This window comes from Phyllostomus discolor, chromosome 2 (assembly GCF_004126475.2).
Source record: "Phyllostomus discolor isolate MPI-MPIP mPhyDis1 chromosome 2, mPhyDis1.pri.v3, whole genome shotgun sequence".
NCBI classification, from domain to species: Eukaryota; Metazoa; Chordata; class Mammalia; order Chiroptera; family Phyllostomidae; genus Phyllostomus; species Phyllostomus discolor.
Window position 1 is genome coordinate 188862385 of NC_040904.2, and position 21695 is coordinate 188884079.

The 21695-nt window shown below is 33.1% G+C and overlaps 1 protein-coding gene across 3 annotated transcripts in view; it reads right to left on the minus strand.

The window, feature by feature from the left end:
- LOC114513247 (activating transcription factor 7 interacting protein) overlaps positions 1–21695 on the minus strand; it is a 121692-nt gene that overhangs the window by 82329 nt on the left and 17668 nt on the right. The window contains exon 1 of one of the 3 annotated variants that reach the window (XM_036019319.1): positions 15566–16398. The exons of the other annotated variants lie outside the window; for them this stretch is intronic. Within the exon in view, the coding sequence (XP_035875212.1) occupies positions 15566–15639 (74 nt within the window). The 5' untranslated portion in view covers positions 15640–16398. Of the gene's footprint in view, positions 1–15565; positions 16399–21695 lie in introns of those variants that run through there. 3 annotated transcript variants of the gene reach the window in all.

Below are 21695 nucleotides of genomic sequence, written 5' to 3' on the forward strand. Positions count from 1 at the left end.
AGAAGCACAGTTAAAACCTGGATCCACAATACTTCAGTGAGGTTCTTTTTCTTTATCTGACATAAGTAACCTAGAACGTAACTGCATAAAATCCTAAATCCATATAAAGTACTTTAAATATATCATACAAATAAATAAGATTTATACCTTTTATCCTATTTTTATCTTCCTTTTAATGTCCATGAATGTTTCTAGAAATACAGACCAATTCCCTACTTGGGAAATGAGTCAAACATGGACAATACATAACAAGAACATACTTTTGTACACAATGGGTTAGAATCTGCAAAATTCAAATGTAAATTTATTTTTAAAAATCCATAGTCATTAACACTTATAAAACATAACTAAAAATCCAGCGAAAACTTCAATCCAAATAGCACAAAATTATTTTATGCCTATCTATCACTATTGTTACAGATTTACAATTTCAAAAATCTGTAATACCCCGGACGCAAAGGTTTATTATTGACAGCATTATGTTTTGTTGTCTACTGCACTCTAGATGTCTATTTCTTGACAACCTATATTAAGTGTTGTACGTACAATTACTACGTCCTTGTCTCATTAACTGCCTTTTGCAGCAGGTTACAAAAAGGTTATATGAGCTCTCCCCTTTGGAAGCACTAAGGCAAATGTGTACATTACACAGTAAATAAACATTCATGTAAATTGAAGGGAATTTTTCATGTTACCTAATTCTACAATACATTCCTTTAAAAATAAATTGTGTAAGAAAAATAGGAAATCCATCATAAGAATATATTTTTTCTCAAATTCACTACCTATAAAATGTTCTTGGTAAATTAGTTTTTAAAATAAACCTCTTTTTTTTCCTCCTTCAGTTGCAAATGAACCTTGACATTTTTCAAAGCATACCCAAGAGGGAGCTTACTGCAGCCATACTCTTAGTTTACATAATCTCCCCACAGGCAAAATAAATCAGCAGCTGCTTCAATGCTTCAGTCCTGTGAGAGACCTGAAATTCACTGTCTGATTGGCTCAAAGCCGTAGTTGCCTATAGCCAATCAGATATTAGCAGCAGAAACTTGCCCAGCAACAGGGGAAGCAGATGCGGGCAAGTGCTTTACCAAGATTCCAAATAGTGTGAAAACATACCTGAACGGTGAAACTGAAACATATTTGTAACATACCCCTAGATCCTCTGTCTGAGTTAACAGCTCTAAAGTAGGGTTTTCTGATTAAATAAACAAGCAGGATCTGTACTACTGCTTTCCAAGCAGCCCTAACTGACAAAGGAATAGGAAGTACCAGGATTGTTGGTTCAAAATGCACACACACACAACGTGATATTAACTCAAAGTTATGGATACCTGGTGAAGTACACTTTAAAAGAAAACAGCAAAAACTTACAAAATATTAACCAAAACCATTTAAGTGGACCTGACACTTCTATCTTTTACACAGGCACTCTAATTACATTCATGTTGTTAACTGACATTATTAGTATAACATTATTCTATGGGGTGCTGAAAATAATTTTTATTCTAATTTGAGTTTTCATTAAATGGCTTAAAGAAATACTAGTTAACAGACCTGACTAATAATGGCCTGCTCATAAATAATCACTTTATGTTGATGATTTCTAGACATTTTAGAAACACAACTCTGCTACATTTTTAAGTACTCAGTTGAAAACTATGTGATTTTATTTTATATCCCTAAAATTTTAAGAATTTTGCAATAGTCCTGAAAATAAAATCATAAAGAACAATCAGTGTATTGCACAATAAATGTTAACCTGATTTTGTTTACTGCCCATTAATTAGACTGGTAAACCTGATAATACAATGGACAATACGAGATCATCCACTTTGATACTCCGCTGCTCAAATTTAGTATACAGACTTTCAAAACTTTTATTTTAAACACTGAGTATCTTATCACCTCTGTTAATAATTCTTTTTCTAAAACACACTCACTACTTCCACTATTTCTGTTTCCATATTCTGTTGCTTTGTAGATATTCTCTCCCCCAGTCAATCACAAAGCACTGGCAATATTTACTTGAGGACCATGAGCACTCACAAATTCAGTTGAGTATTGAGTGACCATGATATTTGACACCTCAACAAATAACCCCTTCTGCCTGTCATCAATGTCATGATACTATCTGGGTATCAAAATGTGAAATGGAATATCCCCTAAGTAAATTTTCAAAAATAATTAACAACAAAGGAAATGTGGAGTTTGCTTTATCAACAATTCCCTGGACAAAACAGGAGCAAATCATTATCTCCAAATTTTGGTTGTATCAAAACCAAAATGGTCACTCCACTAATTTGTTGTATTCATTGCTTTGTTTTGAGAAATTCTAGGGCAGCCTACATGAAAAAAATTCAAGATACTTTAAAATCACTTCTTCAAGTTTATTTTTGGGATCATTCTTTACATAGGCAAGTTAATACTAATTCACCTGATCCAAAAATTTGAAATTTTAAAATACATTTATCAAATTGCATCCTCTTAGAAAAACTAGCCAGTTATTCATCACGGCCCTACCTTCTAACTTATCCCACTTACCAAACTCCAATAACACCTTTGCTGGCAATGAATGAAGTTACAAAAGGCCATGTATTTTTAACTGACACTTGTCAAGGGGCAAATTATATGTCAGACACTATACCAACGCATATTCTTCCCTCATTTAAGTGAAAATTTATGTAAATTTGACTTTACAAATGATTGGAATTAATACATCAATAATGAAGCTGCTATCATGCATCCCATTACACAGATAATAATTTTAACTTAGTAAAATCAACCAGATACCCAATTTTGCATGAAGTTGTTTTTATTAGCATCAGCACCCTTCTTATGCATTTCAGCCTTTAAATTTTGCTAGCATAGGGTGCTCTATTTTAATAGTAATAAACTGTATGATAATGTTAGGCAATAAATTATGTAATATTTGCCACATTTTCTTCTCTCTTTGAAGATGAAGTCATTTAATATAATTGATTGCTAAGCTGAATCTACAAAGACAAAAAGATTGGTGGTTGCTTGAAGTTGGGGGGTTGAGGGAGAAATGAAGAGTGGCTGCTAAAGAATACAGGGTTTCTTTATGGAGTAATAAAAATTTACTAAAATTAACTGTAGTGATGCATAACTCAGTTTTCAGTTTTTTCTTCCCTTTATTTTTATTGTTAACACTAATTCAGATATCCCCATACAACTGAAAATTTTTTGACACCACTGAGTGCAGTGCCAGACACTGGGAAGGAGGGTGGAGGAATGGCTGGAGGCGAACAAAGGGCAGCGGGGCAGGAGAGAGGGATGGGGACATCTGTAATAGTGTCAACAATAAAAATTTTAAAAATTTAAAAAGCCACTGAGCTGTACAGTATCACAATAAATTTTTTTTCAAAGGAACAGCAGAACTACAGTTGAATAATTGCTTTTCAATTGTTTTAAAACTAATCTCCCTTTACTGGGTCACACTTCTAGCATGGACAAAACGACTATACCAAGAGAACTAAGTACTGATTCATATTTCAGGAAATTTACATTTCTAGGCCAACAAGTACATGTGTACTTGACTGGACCAGTGACAAAAGGAATACATGTAAAATAACAGCAACCTTATTCTCTATGGGATCATCTCAGATAAGATAGTTGCTCTTTCCCCCTCTCCTAAATGGGGCAAAATTCTGAAGCTTATCTCACAGGATGGCACTAATGGGCATGAGATACTCATAACACAACAAATCTTACCAACACAAAAACAGTGCTGACCATGGTGTGGATGAACACTCCAACTATATAAAAATTGACAAAGTTTTGTACATACAGAAAATGCAATGAAGTATCTTCTTTCAAAAGCACTAGACAGTCTTATGTGAAAAAGATTCATTCTCTTCTATTATAAACTGGTACTATAACCAAAGGCTTCATATGTAATTAATATTGATAAATTTATTTTACAATGAGATATACTGCTGAACTTTCTGTAGTTACATAAGGTTTAGTCACATTTTGTCAATATTGTTTTTATTCATATAATGTATCTGGCCACCATCTATTATACTTACCAGTACTTTAAATGTATCTCTTTAGAAATAATTATCATACATAGACTTTAATACCTATATTTAAGTGTTGTTTAGTCCAATACTTTAGCACATCTCGTCATGTCCCTGTCATTATGATGTGCTTCAGAAGTCATTTAACAAAAAAATAAAAAATAAAGTAAGTATTTTGGTATAATATTAATGAGCTTCATAGTGTGGCACACAGTATATACTTAGTAAATACTGGTTAAAAGAATGATGAATTATACAAATATAACTAACATCTAAAATAATTCTTAAATGAGAACACTATTCTTTTAGGAAGCAAAGGTAATAATCTGGAATATTTTGACAGGACTGTAAACTAACATGCTGGCATGTTCATATACATAAGTTTACAAAGAGAGGACAACCTCTCTTTAGGGAGTCAGGATGCTTATTAACTAACAAAAAAATAACAATATATGTCCAATTATATATAATGCTGCTTCTGACAGAGTATAATATACAGCCAAATTAAAGTTAATCAATTATGACATGAGAGACATTTTTCAGACTTTATAAAATTTGATTAGCTTGACTTCATATTTCAAGAAATAAAATAACCATTTTGAAAATTTTACGTTTGCTTATAACTGCATGATAATGAAAATCTTCTTTAAAATAATAAACATATCCCCAACAAAGCCTCCTGCAGTCATCTTATCAGTTTTCTCACAGCAACAGAAACTAAAATACAATTTGCATAGTCACAGTGGTTGGCTAAAGAAAGCTAGCTCTTATAACCAATCAGAAAGCTAGAAATTGGGCAACCATAAGAGGATTTTAAATCTGCCTGGCAACAGCCTAAAAATAGAAACAATATGTTACTATGAATCCCAGAATAGATATGAATATAAGAGCAAAACTACCAGCAAAACACTCTATTTTTCTTAGGGAAAGAAAATGTACTTTGCATTTCATCATCTAAAATATTATCTCAGTAACTTTTCTAAGTGACAAAGAAAATGAATGCTAAGCTAAATAGGCACTTTCCAGTTAAATCCATCATCCATATTATTTTACATGTGCATATGCATGCATGTACATAAACATTTAAGTGGGTTTTTTTTTTTCAGGAGAAAAATGAGATGCTTTAATCACAGTTCTAGTTAGTATCTCTAATACCCAATATCTCTTAAAACCTGAACAGTGCTGCAATGTTTTCTAGCACTTTTCCCCTGTAATTATTTGGGAATCTTCTTACACAGAAGAGACTGCTCGTTGTGTATTAAAAATACAAAGGTTAAATAACTTATGACCACAGATCTTCAAATAAGGTGAGGATTATGCCTTATTCATTTTTAACACACATTTGTTCCAACATACAGCAGTGTCTTCTATGCAATAGATACTCAATAATTTTCTCAAATTAAATAATTTCTGTCAGTGAGGAAAACAAAATTGAGGCAAACAATGTGCAGCCTGATGTAATAACTATGAAGATTATGGGCCAGTAAGAAATGACTAAAACAGGAGGGTGGGAGGGAAGGAAAGAAAAAACTTTTTAATTTCAATAATTTAAATTACAGCTGCTGAGATAAAAGGCTGGTTAAATAGTCATGTTAAAATGAAGTTACTTATTAAAGCATATGATCTATGCATTTCTTACACTGACTCCCATCCATGTGTTTTAATGAAATGGTAAATTAATTTTAAAATGTTTTCTTTGGTCACTATTATCCAAAATTCACTATTATATGAATTCATATAATAGTGAATACTATTCAATACTAGAAAAGTTTAAACACTTAATCATTAAAATTATACATAAAGGACTTATTGTAATCATGAATAAAGCCAGAAGCAATGCCTTTAAAACATGTAAGAATGCAACCAGTTCTAAGTAACAAAAAGAGCTTCAGTGAAGGATGTAAAAAAGGCAAATGAGCAATCCACTGACTACTAATCCTTTTAATCAACACTTAAGGATAGCTAGGTTTTAAAATTACATTTAAACAAGCTTTTTTAACATACTGTTATTCTGGATGAAAGGTAACTTAGCTTATTGTCTTAATTACTTTCCTAATGTTACATTCATGTGACTTGGATATGCAGAATTTAACTACAATTGTATTCCATCTTTAAGGTAACTTAAATCTTGTATACATAGATCCTGCTTACTTATTTGGACAAATAAACTATGATCTTACCACATAGGAAAGTAATATGAATTAACCCAAGTTATAATTAGTGGGGAAGAATATAACAAAAAGGTCAAATTTTAAAACAAGACACTGCAAGAGGAAAAAACTTTTTTTTTTTGGGGGGGGGACTATTTTACACCTCTAGATATACAAGTCAAATATCACTCTAAATATAAACCTCAGCATTTCATGTTTTCTTTGGTATTATTTAAAGCTGTTATAATTTTAATTTTTACTTACACTGTCCAGTTTTATTTCAAAAGAACAGAATAGTACAGTCTGCAAAACATTATTTAAAGTAGTCACACATCTTATCAATCTAAATTTCAGGTAGACTGAATAATCAATGGTGCATTAGTATTAACAATTACTATAGCATATAAAATGCCCTGCAGAAGTTTCAATAGTTCCGGAAACCTCACCCTCCATCTCTCTATTCTCTCCCCTTTCTTTTAGCCCTCCTCAAAAGAACCCACAGGAGTTCAGTATGTCAGCTGAGAACCAGATGTTCCATGGCCCTAGCCTATGTGTACAGAAGTCTAATTTTAATAACAAATAATAACTAACGGAAGAACCCTGGTCTTCTTTCATAACCTGGAGGAAGCTCAGATTCCTCTTTATACCTATTATTTTCCTATTATTTTTGTCTTCTGTAGCAAAGCAATATTGGTACATTATCCCTCTTTACAGGTCTAGTTAACATTATATTTGCCACAACTCTGACCTAATCCTATTTATCAATCTATATCTTTCTTCAGTTGGAACTTATGGATCTCTACTTCCCCAGAGAGCAAAAGAAAAAAATTACATTTACATTGTAAAATTCTTCTGACAAACACTGCACAAGAATACAATCTACATGTTCCTGGCAAATGTTCCTAAAAAGATTTTAGTTTCACAGGCTGGGTTGTCAGAAGCTATTAACAAAATTTTATTTTGTACTTTAAGAAAATACAGAGTTTCATTATCCAAAACCAAGAATTATCACTTTGTTTCATCTTTTAGAACCTAAAAAAATCTGCAGAGAGCTGACCAAAAAACACACTTTGGAAACTCTCTTAACTGCTGTCCTAACCATCAAACCAGATGAGCCAATGTTCTCTACTCTTTCTATAAACATACTGACTGATAACCACAAATACACTGAGATGTCAGGTTCCTCTGCTCTCATCTAAACCTATACATATTTGTTGTACTTGATACTAAATGTTGTACATTTTTATTATAAGTTATAGAATACAATTAAATGTTATGTAAACTGATGAAATATGAGTACCCACCCTCCCCCCAAAAAAGAACTGCTACATATGCTTCAGTAAGAGAGACTACCACAGAAAAAACACAGCTTGGAGGGTTTGGTTTAGGCAAATAATTTAACATCCTAAGGTCTAGTTTCCACCTGAAATAAATGGAAATTTTATTAGGAGACCTGAAAGGATCCTTTTTTGATTCTCACATAAAATTTTAATAAATTCCACTTCAAAATACAGTGCTCTACTGAAGAATGGTAAGACAGGTTGGTGTGTTCATATATTCAATATTTATCAAATGCCATGTAGGTCAGGATAATTTTTAAGACACTCTAAAATACAATGTGATCAAAAGTACAAAAAATATAGACAAAGTGTTACTGCATGTAGACTTTAACATACATGTGGAAGAAAAATAGAAACAGTAATACAAGGTATGAACATCTTTCTACATGAACGGCCATGAAAATTAGAATTTCTCTATTTTTCTCTTAATTGCCATCTCTCCAATATAGACTATTTAATCCCAATAATTTAAAAAAAAACATGCTTTCAAATGTGATTACAAACAAGACCTCTACAGAACACTTAACACCTTCCTTATAGGTTTTAGTACTTACTCCCAATTTTTGTGAACCAGTTATGAAAACTGACTGTGCATGAAGAAGCACTCAAATTCAAAAGGAAGAGGGGAAAGAGAGCATGCCTTTCTTTCCCATTTCAACTTCAATTGTACTTCTGCTCATAACTCTATTTATAATTCAGTTATATTCACAAGACTTCACAAGTAGTTGCTAAGCAACAGCAACATGCTGAGTTCAGGGCTATTGGAAATCTGGCTTTCTGCCACGTGAAAATATTTAACTGAGCCTAGCGCCTCCAGAATTTAAAAAAGAAGAAATGGGTGTGAGCGTTCAGGGTAAAATATCAAAGAAATAAAATGATAAACACAAAAAGTCACCAAGCTCTTTGCATGGGTTCAAAAATTCAGATGAGGAAACTTATTTTGTATTTACAAATATTTATTATAATTCTCTAAATTTATCATTGTTTTATATTGAAATTAAGTCTCTGAAGCTGTTTCTTCTGGAAAATAGATGATGTTACAATTAGCCCCATGACTATAACCAGCATAACAATTGACTAAATAAATACCTTGTATAAAGAATAGTCCCTGGAGAGTCTAGGAAAGCAGTCTGTGGGAAATGACACAGACTTTCTCTGTTGGGTCTTGTTTTAGGCCAGGACACAAAAAACACTGTACACTTTCTTCAAATCCCTTTATTCCCATATGCCTAGTTAACTAGTAAAAGAAAAAGTTTCTACCCCAAACTATAGTTTTCCAATATTTAACACCCCTACTAAAAAGTTAAGCATATTCAGAAATTAACACCCCAAATAGTTGCAAAAATTTCTCACTTTGCAACAGAAATTGAAGAGGCATTAAATATGGTTCAATACTCATTTTAATAAAAACAAAAATTAAAACATAAAGATTACTCCTTAAACTGATAATGGCTACTTCAACTGCATATTGAGTGGTAAACACCATAAGCATTTCCATTAAGGGCAAAAACAAAAAGTGTGATACTATATTTAATATCTTTCTAGATATCCTAACCAAAGCAGTAAGAACTCAGACAGTCAGAAGATATAATGAAGGAAACATTTAATTAAGAACAGCAAGCAAAGGTATCTGGAAACATTACATATATGCAAAAATCCAGAGATATGAAAATATGTGAAATATTAGAGCTAAATTAGACATAGACTCGATATAGAAAAAATATCAATTTCAGCCCTGGCCCATGTGGCTCAGTTGGTTGGGCATTGTCCTGCAAACCCAAAGGTCACATGCCTGGGTTGCAGGTTTGGTCCCAGTCAAGGTATGGTCTCTGAGGGTGCATAGGGAAGGCAATCAATCAATGTTTCTCTTTCACATCTATGTTCTTCTCCCTTTCTTTCTCCCTCCCTCCCCCTCCAAAAAAAATAAATAAAAAATAAAAATTTTAAGAAGCCATTTCAAAGGCACAGAAAGTAGTACAAATACCTACAAATTTTGAGACATAGTTGAAAAATAAAAAGCCTAGTGATGTGGGATTAGTATACAAAAGAAAAAGAACATGAATTAGTGAATAAAAAAGACAAAGAATTCAAAAGAAAAATGAGTATCATAAACAAGCAATTCATAAAACAATAAATATAATTCTACCTCACTAATAATCAGGGAAAGGCAGAACCAAAAAAAGTATTTTTATACATCAGATTGGCAACTATTTATAGTTAGCAACAATATACATGAATGAGCAGTCTCATACACTTTTGGAAGGAGACTTCATTGTCATAACCATTTTTAAGGGTAAATAAGACAGAAACTGTGCATCACTTTGACCCACCAAAGACACTTTGATATATTTATCTTTAGATATGCTAACACTTAAATAGGTAATGTATCAGGATTGACTACTGCAGCATTGTAACAGCCAAAAAACAAAACAAAACAAAACAAATTCAACATTTTCACTAATAGTCTTTTTAAAACATGAGAGCACCCACACTAAAGAGTAAAGGATACTACAAAGAAGGATGTGGTATATCTTTTTTATGGGCATGAATGTAACTGTACAAAAAGCAGCTATAGAATTCATAGTACTAAATGTGCAAACACTGGAACTAGACATACTTTCATGAATACTGGTACTACCATTTCCTAGTTAAGTTATTTGTCCATGTTATTTATTTTCTCCTTGTCTTAGGGTCCTCATCTATGAAACTGAGACTAGAATAATATTGCTCTCTTAAGAATGTTATGGGGATATGTTATGGGGATTAAATGAGAAAAATAAACATTAAGTGCTTAAATACACTTATAAGCAGTCAATAAATGTTTCCTGTTTTATGCTATGTTTTAAGACATAACATAATTTCTATTTCTAAACATTTATAAATGTATTTAAGTGATATTTGAAAGTCTGGAAGGATAAATTCCAAACTAGTTATACCAGTTCATTGGGGTGAATAAAAGAGAACAAATACAGACTTTCACTCAGACTTAATATGCCAGTTTCAATTTTCACAATGAAAACACATTCATGTAGTAATTTTCACATAACAGTTAAACTCATTTAACTTTCCCCAATCTCTTCCATGCTAATGTTAAGCAGTGCCATTTATGAATGTGGATAGGGTAGTGATCCACACAGACACTAAGCTCCAGAAGAGACAGGAAAGGGAGGTTACTATCCAAAAGACAAATTCCCGCTACATCCCATGAGCAGCAAGTACTATTTGCCCACCCCTCACAATTACCTTGAGTTAGCATCCATCAAATGCAAAACAGGGAGTCTCAAATGCAAAAATAAGTACAATCAAGAATAATTTTTTTTTAAATAGTAAGATTAGGTGCTAAATCTCACAAATTTAAAAAATAGCTAATTGGTAGCAGAATGGATAAAAGACATTTTAAAATAGTATATTAAATATTCTCAAAGGGTATGGATCTTATTTCACCCAAAAGAACAAGTAGATATAAAAAGAAATCAACCTGAAGTCTTAGATATTCAAAATATGAGCTGCTGGGACACAAATGAAGTGACCCAAAGTTAATCAAGAACAGGTGTTCTCTCAAAATAGTATACGAAGAAAAAAAAAACAGAAAAGCTAAAAGACATGAGTATGTAGACAGAAGCAACAACTTTCACTTTAGAAAAGCTTTAGAAAAAAGAACTGAGAAAATAAAGGAGAAAAGAAAATAATAAAAAATTTCACAGAGCTAACAATAAGTGTGTGTGTGTATACATATATACTAAATGTGTGTGTGTGTGCGTGTACACACACACATACACTTTTCATAGAGAGTGCTTGATTACCAAAACAGGCTAAATTAAAACAAGCAAAACTATTTTTAACACCCACACATAATGTGTTAAGACTTCAGAAAAAATGAGGATGTGCCGGTAACTCCAAGTAAAAAAAATCATTTAGCTACAAAGAAATAAGAATTAAACTGACATCAGACTTGTCTTCAGCAATACTGAATGCTAAAATAAAGTATCCCCAAAGTTTAGAGGAAAAGTTATTTTTTGCCTGGAATTCTACTGTCAGAAAAACCAGCAATCAATAAGAATAGAGAGTAGCTCAGTGCATTGAGCCTGGTCTGCAAACCAAAGGTTCACCAGTTCGATTCCCATTCAGGGCACATGCCTGGGTTGCAGGCCAGGTCCCCAGTAGGGGGCATATGAAAGGCAACCACACATTGATGTTTCTCTCCCTCCCTTTGCCTCTCTCTAAAAATAAATAAACAAAATATTTAAAAAAATAAGAATAGAGAAATAAAGATATTGTTCTGAGCAAAGACTAAGGAAACAGGTTGTTGCTAATATAATTTTATAGATACTATAGATAAAAGACAGCAAAGACCCTAAAAAGGAATTCACATAAGGGAAACATCAATGGTCCAAAAATCAAGTAAAACTCATGGGCAGGATAAAATAATTAAGGATCCATCATCTTTAAAATAAATATTCTGAAATTAAAATCCCAGATAATGACAAAAGTGGAAATTAAGAGATTTAAGGGCTGTAGAACATGGGGCAAAAATAAAAAAAAAATTTCCTATTGATAAATGGTACAAACCATAGAAACATGTATCTTTGATGTACTTAAATAATGTCACTTCTAATTACATAAAGCAAAAACAGGTTTAAAATTTTTAGGAAGAAAACTAGCAAATCCACAATTAGAGTTAAACATACCTCCTTCTAAAACCTACAGATGAAGAAAACAGAGGTAATATAAAGAATGCATTCCTCAAATAGCATGCTAGAAAAATAAATAGAATTGTATGTCTAACAAAGATTATGCATTTTTTATGAGTACATCCAATATACATTAATACCAATCATGCATGTGTTTACAAGGAATACATTCAAAGACAAAAAAAAATCACACAAGGCCACATTTTCCATTCATAACATAGTAAGTTTAGATAAACAACAAAATGAAACTGTGTGGGGATTGACTGTGGGAGAGGTAGGTGGGCTAGGTGGAGGAGGGCAAAGGGGGAAAAATTAGGAAACTATAATAGAATAACAACAAAAGACAATAAAATGAGAGAATAAGTATCTCATTATAAATTATTTTCAAATCTTTTGGTATGAAGACAAACTAAATGGTGAAATAACAAAGTATTAATGAAATACAACCTCGGGGGTTAAACTAAAATGATACTCAAAGGAACACTGATAGCCTTAAATACATATGCACAAAGTCATAAACATGTAAAGGAGCAAAGCTATAAACCCAAAACAAGGAATTATAATAAAAACAGAAAATTATGAGGGAAAACTCAAAACAGCAAGCAATCGTTGAAACCAAAAGCCAGTTTCAAAAAGATTAGTAAAAGGGGGTAAATATAGCAAGGTGAATCTAAAGAAAGTAAAATAAACAATATTAGAAATTATGAAGGAGATATAACCATAAATACGTTAATATACTTGGTTCAAATATTCAAGTATGTAAGTATGTGAAAAAAGACTGTGGAATTTTAAAACAATAAAATTCACCAGTGCTAGGCAGCTGCCACAAATGTCAGTGCAAACTTAAACTACAGAACAAAAGTATACAGTCAAAACGAAGGGGGCTGTGTTCTAGTATTACATTTAGTTCTGAGCATCATAGGTAAACAGGGACTTTTACTTATTTATTTTATCCTTACTTGAGGACATTTTTTTCATTGTTTTTAGAGAGAAACATCTATCTGTTGCCTTCTCCTAGCCACCTGACCAGGGATCGAACCCACAACCTGGGTATATGCCTGGACAGGGAACTGAACCTGTGACTTTTAGGTCTAAGGGATGACGCTCCAACTGAACCACATCAGCCAGGGCTAAAGTAGCTCAAACAAAAGGATGACCAGGCTAAAGAATGAAGTAGACAATGAGTTACATGAGGAAGAGTTAGGAAAATGGAGGATAGTTATAGCCTAGAAAACACAAGGAAATTTTTATGGTTTTCTTGAAGTAGTTCAGATCTGTTTCTTTCTCTCTGTATCTGTGCCATACACAGATACAAGATACACAGATACAGAGAGAAAGAAACAGACGTAGGTGGGCGAGGGACAGTAACAAAAAACAATGAAAAGCCAACGTTGTCTCAAAAAACAACACATGTTAATTTGTTCAGATGTCCAACAAAAAGAACTGTCTTATGAAATTGGAGATGCTCCCTTCTGTCATTAGGAATGCTGAAGCAAAACTAGATAATTACCTGTCAGGAATACTAAAAATGTAGATTCTACTGTGAAGTGTCATGTTAGAACTACTTGACCATGTAAGGTCCATTTCACAAGACTTTGTGATTCTACAATGCTTACTAAATAAATTTTGTTGCCCAAGAGGAACACAAAAACTAAAAACTCAGATTTTATTCCCCATATTTTTGGATCATTCATACTCAACTTCAAAAGTCTCAAAGATTATACATCTTTATGCTCACAACTTTTATCATTATCTTACATGCTTTCTTTTAGGTGTATTTGTCTATATACATAACACTCCATTGTCTTATCTTCCCTTACCTTTCTTTTCTATGACTCCCAATTCCAATAGCAATCAATAAATTCCTGTTTTGGTCTAACAACTCCTTGCCTCTTTACCTATATATAAAAACCAAACACTGCATCTCAACTATCTTCCCAACCCAACATTCTCCCAAACAATGACTCAAGAGAAGTCTGAAAACATTTCCCAACTGTTTTTATATTTGTGTTCTCCACACCAAGTATGACCTTCTCCCCATCTAACCTCAAGCACATTAATCAAAATTGTTATCTTTCTATCACCATTTCTCCAATCCTAATGAAATTATTTTACTGAGAAGAAAAACACACAAACACATAAACTTTTATAGTTTAAGGGAACATATATTAAAATATTAGTTTTTAAAAGTCTAAGCAACACTGTCAAAAGGCAACAGAATATAGTTTGTGCCCCTAAAGCACAAGTGTGACTTCTTCACAGTTTGCCTCTAGTTTTTAATTACCCAACCATGTAATAATAAATGACCAATTGCCTTTCAGAGTCAAGAGAACTGGAAGTCCCACCTAAAACTAAGACTTTTAGGTTGCAGAAAGAGCCTGCTGCTTAACTTCGATAGACAGGGGGACAAAGAGCGGAGAACTAATATAATTCCTTTCCTCCTCCACCTCTAAGCTAGCCTCATTGTCACTCTTTACTTCATCCTACTCACCTTCCCACACTCACTGCTCCAAGATTATTGTATCAATCAGTAACATATTGTATCATTGGCCATTCTGGTATTGATACACAACATACTTGCATTTCTTTACAAACATAAATCATCATACCTTTATAGTAATGATTATACATTCTTTATATAGTTCTTCATTTTTATTTCAATGAGATTTTTTGTATACTATTTTTCACACATACACACAAAAGCATGTAACAAATGCCTGTGCAACCTTTACAAAATTTAAGGAAATGTTAGATTCAACTGAATTTTTAACTTACATATTCACTTCAGTTTTAAACTCTTAAATTCACTGTTAAAATGGTGATAAATTCAAATATGTGGACATGGAAATAAGGGTGGTATTGGAAAACTGGACCATCTAATGAATGTCAATGAGCCCCTTGTGAAGACATAAGCACTCTGATTTTGATGAATTCAAAGTGGTACGTTTACATTAAAACTTTATAGTTTAAGGTCACAAAATGTCACCTCTCTGTATGTACCAGTTGGTGTCACTACAACTGAGAACACAGTAACAGGACTGTAATGAAAAGAGATCTAAAACTGATTTCTATGTAATGTAAAATGCTGTATGCATGAATAATATTCATATGAAGTTCACTGTTAGTTCACTTCAAATCTGAAGAAAATTAGAAGATGAAAATAATTTTTTAAAGACCAAATTCAAATGTCATTGAAAATCTCCTAAAAATTAACATTAAACAATCTACTAATCCTAGTATTACTAAAACTAGAACAGAAAAACTCAGTTGTGAGAGCTATATAAGGCCTGAGAGAGGGAGAGAGGGGAAAAGATTACAGAAAAAGGACCTGAATCTCTTACCTGTGGGCAGCTTGATACTGTGAAAAGAATTTCCTCTTCTGTAAACCACTGCTACTTAGTTCATTTGTGTACATTAAAATAATGCAGACTTCTAGATCAGTCTTCTGGAACCTAAATTCCTTGTCTGGTTCACATTCATAAGAAAAACAGTAATACAGTAGATTGGCTACATATTAAAATTCCTTTCAAACAGTGGTTCACATCTGTTGTGTAGTTTGTGCAGCAAACATCCCATTAACCACAAATGCCAAAAAAAGTCAGACAATATGTCAATGAAGCTCACAGAACACACAAAGTACATTTTTCCAAAGGACTGTTGCAAGTGAAGATGTCTAGAATCAGAATTCTTTTGTACTGCTTTCTATTCTGCCAACTATTAGGTCTGCAGCAACTGTGTGCAGTGAAGTGCCTCCCACATATTACCCAATAGTATCAATAGGCATAAATCTATAAAAGCAGAACTAAAGCTTAAAAGGCTTAGTATAGCCTCTCACTGTTCCACATATTCACGTGTCAACTGTGGAGGTCTCAGTATTCCTATTCTAATGTATCCACTCCGTTCTTTCAGTCCAAAAGGCTGAATTCTTATACACTCCAAACAGAAAGTCCATGACACATATTACTGGCTGCCCTAGCACAGGCAGACTGCAGTTACAGCTAGCTGGCGCCAGTAAGACTGATTTACATAAAGCAGACCTCATTTCATGACCAAACTAAAGGAGAATACTGCTGAGTAAACCCTCCCCCATACGTTCCCCACAGGCACTGAATGGCTCTAGAATGTATCTAGTTATCTTTTTACTAATATGATTCAAATCCAGGTAATAAAAGAACATCAATATATAATTCTTATGTAACTTGAAATTCTACCCCCAGCACACCAAAAATGTTAACCCCCCCCAGAAATATTCAATACCCTTAGTTTATTTGGGAAATGAACCAATATGATTATATAAATCCAATGACTGCTATTTTAAACAATCATTAAAAATATAAACTATAATTTACATTAGCTAAAAGCTATCCTCACTTTACTCTGTAGCTAACTTTCAAATTCTAGCCAATCAGTTAACGATCATTAAATAGATTTGCCTTTAGAGCCAAAGTACTTTATGTTTCACCAAATAAAAGGACATTGCATCTTCAGGTATCACTATTATAAAGGTTAAATAATTCATATTTACCACTAGTTAATATTACTAAAGCATGTGCTCAACATCAAACTCAGGCATGTTGAATTTTGTATATTTTTTTCCTTTTTATAGAATTTATTGGGATGACACTGGTTAATAAAATACAGGTTTCAGGGTCACAATTCTGTAACATGCAAAGTATACGCTGCATTGTGTGTCTACCACCCCAAGTCAAGTCTCAGTCCATCACCATTTACATCCCCTATACCCTCCTCTACTTCCATCCACGGGGGCCCCTCTCACCACCACGTGTATTGTTTTTAATTGGCCAGATGTGACCGGTCAAGAGTTGAGTCATTACCTATAAAGTCCTTTAAAATTTTTTAAAGATTACTTTATGGCCTACTAGTAAATAATTCTATAACTCCACTTCTATTTTTCCACTTATTTTACTGAGTATAAATATATTAAATTTCATTTCCAAATAGTAATCCAGTCATTAGTTTAGAGCCACATCTAAAATAATAATAAAAAGTATTTAATACGCTAACCAGGGGTTACCCAAAATATGTACCTTTTTAAATCATATTTTTAAGCATAGTCTTTAAATTATCCTTATTACACAATAAAGAAAAGAATGAAACAGACTCTAAATTAGGCAAATGGTAAAGTTACATATCAACAGGAACTGACAGACTTCAATAAATGGATAATCCTAAGTGTTACTTGGGTTATCTTTGATAAGCAGTAATAGATTTCCTCAAATAACTATTTTATCTTGTTAGGAAAGACCAAGCACAAATATGCTAGTGTTCATCTGGCTATTGGCTGCTTATTCCACCCTAACTCCCAGCATTCTCAATCCCTCAGCATTTTAATACCTTCTTATATCTAATGTCTTCACATGTCCCCTGGCCCAATGTAAACTCATTGAGGGCAGAGATCTTGTATTCCAACCATGAAAATAGTGCCTGACAAATAATAGACGCATAATAAATATTTGTTAAATTTGTTGAATCAATTGATCAATTCACAGTCCACTTTTGTTTACACTCTATCATGCTACCTTAGCACAAATCAGACTTCTTGTTTTGTCCCCTTCAGGCTCTTCTTCAAATTCTTTACTTTGAGATTTAAATACCTTGCTCTCTGGTATTTCACTGTAAATCAGTCAGGCCCCTAACAACCTCCTCTCCCTAAAGATCTTTGTCTAAAATACCCAGTAGAGCATATCTCTCCCAATTCCCTAATGATTTGGGGGGAGGGGAGAGACAGAAAAAGGAAAAAAATTGCTCTAGAGACAACCATGTGAGGAAAAAGCAACCAATATTTACTCATAACTTAATCTGTGCTATACTCTGCACTAGGTGCTTTATATTTGTTCTGCTCATTTAAATCCCAACAGCCACTCTGTAAAGTAGACTTTATTCCTACTTAAAGATACAAAAACTGAGTTTCTGAAAATAAGTAACTAGACTCATCCCATAAAAAATAATGACTTATTGAGCACTTAATGTAAATAGGCAGTATACTTTCAGCACTATATATACATTTCTCATATAAACTTTTAACTAGTGGGGGGATTAACATGAATTCACCTGGACTCTGACACCAAAGTTTGTGTTCTTTGCTGACTCCTTATCTAGTCAAAACACCTCTCTCATTTAATGGTCAAAGAATACCATTAAGAGCTTAAATAATTTATCCAGAACTAAAAATAATTGTTTACTGACTTCTATACTAATACTTTCCGCTTGCATGCCATGATACTTCTGTGTCTGCAAAGGAAAGCACTGGGTCAGATGGCTCTGCTGGGCAGTTGTGTCTTATTTACTTCATTTCACCAGGGAAGGCAGAAGTCCTCAGGCAAATGCAGAAGCAACTCCTCAGACTTCTCTCTAGTGTTAAACTCCCTCTTTCATTAAACAAAGATTCACTGAGTCAATGAGCACTGTTTTTATCATTTGCATATTCATTCATTAATGACTAATAACAGACTATTACAAATTACTAATAGAGAACACTTTGTGAAAGTTCTAACCTGAACGATTTTTTTTTAAATCTCTTACTTGAATAGACTTTAAGTTTTCTCTCAAATCACTTTCTCTTTTGGCAGTGTGAGGAGAAGGAAAGCAGGGTAGTGTTACCTGTAAAAGTTACCTGCTTTTTCAATTTTCACTAAAGTTTTCACTCGAATTTAAATACCATCTTCCAAAACAATAACATTCTTTCAGCAGTTTCCTTGAGCTACCACTGCCATGGCATTACACAAATGCTCAGAAGCTGGCTTTCCTCTAGAAAATGTGGAATTCAAATTCACAACAGATCATGATTATAAACTACCATGTTTCATGGATCATTAAGGTAGTCTTCACACAGTTCAGACAGTGAATGCTATGTAAATAGAAGCAAAATTTTAACAAAAGTAAATTTATAATAGCCTCTGAAGTAATCTAGTGCAGTTAAGAAAACTTTTGATTGGAAATGTACTCATTTTAAGTGTTAAAATCTTGTAGGTCCAAAAACCAATTTAGGCAAAAATCTTTTATAAATATCTATTTCATTTATCTGTTTGGTAAACTGCGTATCATAAATATAATTTAACTTTTTCTTATTTACTCTCACCATCGACAACACCAAGTTGATAAACAGTGATGTCTTTAACACAGTAATATTTTTTAAAGATAACATTATATTAAAAGACCCTCAAAGTACTTATGTGTTTCTAATTAGTACTTCTTTAATCTCTCTTGCTGATGTCACTGTATGTCCTTCAGGCAACATAGTACTCTACTATAAAAACCAGGACAAGGCTAAAAGGTTAGCAAATGTGCCATACCATCTAAAGAGTAAACTGACTTTATATTTGCTACCTTTCGTACCAAGTGAAGTAGGCTAAATTTTACTTATGTTTACTTTCTTCTGGGTTAGAAGCTGTATTTTAGATGTTAAAGGCTGCCAACAACCTGTCAAATTAGGAGGATAGGGATTTAAAAATAAACAGCACACAGGGCCCAGCAAGTAATGTGAATTAAAGAAGAGGAATAGATGTGAGGACTAGGCTCTATCTGAAGGGGACAGTAGCTCCTTAACTGTAAATTATTTCTCTCAAGCAAAAACACACTCCTAAGCACTGCCTACTCATCATCTTTCAAGAGAAGAAACACTCAGATTTTTGTGTAAAACCTAGCAGCTTTAATCGTTAACAACTAGAGAAATAAGGCAGTGACCAAAGGATAAAATAAGTTTGTTGGCTGCCAATTTGTGGCCACTGAAAGAAATATGATGTTAAAATCTCTTGCATAATGAAACATAGAAAACTCTAGGCCCTGAATTCAAGTCTTTTACAGAAATATTTCTGTCACTGTATATTTGGTGAACTCAGCCTGACTAGAAGTAAAACATTCCTACTCCTCTGTGTAATGCAAACATTGCATATTGGCTACATTATTTAAAAGAGTTGGGCTCTGGCGGGGTGGCTCAGTTGGTTAGAGCATCATCTAGCCACGCCAAAGTTGTGGGTTAGATCCCCAGTCAGAGCATATATAAAAAGTAATTTATGAATGCAATAATAAGTGGAACAAGTCATTCCCTTTCCTTCCCCCTTCCTCTCTTCAAAAAAAAAAAAAGTAAAAAATTTTGAAGAATTAAAAGAGTGGGGTCCAGTAGTGAGTGTATTATGTTACTAAGTCGACATACTTATGTTAGTTATTAGCACTTCCGGCTTCGTAGCATGTTATATAAGAAATCTCTGATCCCATCACATTTGATAAAGTATATGACATCTGAGAAGCAAACCAACTGCAAAGCTTTCAAGTACTACCGGAAAATTAGCAAGCCAGATATTTGTGGAATATTTCATGATACTATTCAGAAGTATTATATAAACTGATCCTCAACATATCTCTGCCAAAAAGATAGGAACTTCTCCCCACTTTACCATATGAGGAAACAAGAGTCAGAAAGTGGAATGCATTAGCCAATATAAGAAAATGGTAGCAAAAATAGAATTTACATTTAGGTTTAAGCTCTTTGTTAACGTTCTGTCCACTACCTCATTGTCCTTACAGGACTATGTTAATGAAATTGTTTATGAAAAAAGGGGTAAACAAATGGCGAGGACAAGACAAATGTCAAGGACAAGAAGTGAAAATAATAACATAAAACCTCAAATATCCAGCTCCCACATTTATTATATCCTCAGTTAGTCAACATAATAACCTGGAATTTAGCATAGAAAATTTGAATCTGCCACCAATCCCAAAAGTAATAATCCCAGTAGGGTATAGTTTTATGATCATAGTAACAAAAATGCAAATGGCACAGAAAGAATAAATAATAATATTTATTATTACTACTATCCTGAGTAACTACAGAGTGTTGGTGTTTCCCTATGTACAAGTAATAATCAGTGGAGTCATCTTATAGAGGATGGAAGTAAATTTTGTAACCCACAATAGAAGACAAAAACAGTGGATTATTAAAATTTCCCAGAGATCATACTCTGAAAATTATAAATTGTTTTAGTAATTTCAACCTAGTAAGTTTTTCTCTGGCAATAAAGAACATAAAACCAAATACATAGCTCGTACTGTTGAAATTTTTGAAATACAATGAATTGTTCATACTGTGAGAGGCGTGAAAATAAAAAGTGATTAAGATTAAGGTCACAGCACATCCGCTTTCTTACATCATACTCACTCCAGGGCACAACCTTACTGAAAGGTATGATGGCTAGAAACTCTCACCCACATTGAATTTCTTTTTCTTCTTCTCTATTAGGAAACTTACATAAAGTAATGTTCAGATTATGATAACCTACCATATTACATCAAAGAGTCCCCAAAACTCCACAAATTAGTTAATGGAAATGAAATAAACTTGCTAAAATGTTGATGAAATTGAGCAAGCGATCTCAAACATTCTAGGCCACCAAACACTGACTAGTTAGAAAAAACAATATAGCAAGAAGAAAAACTAAGAATTGGTTTAAACAC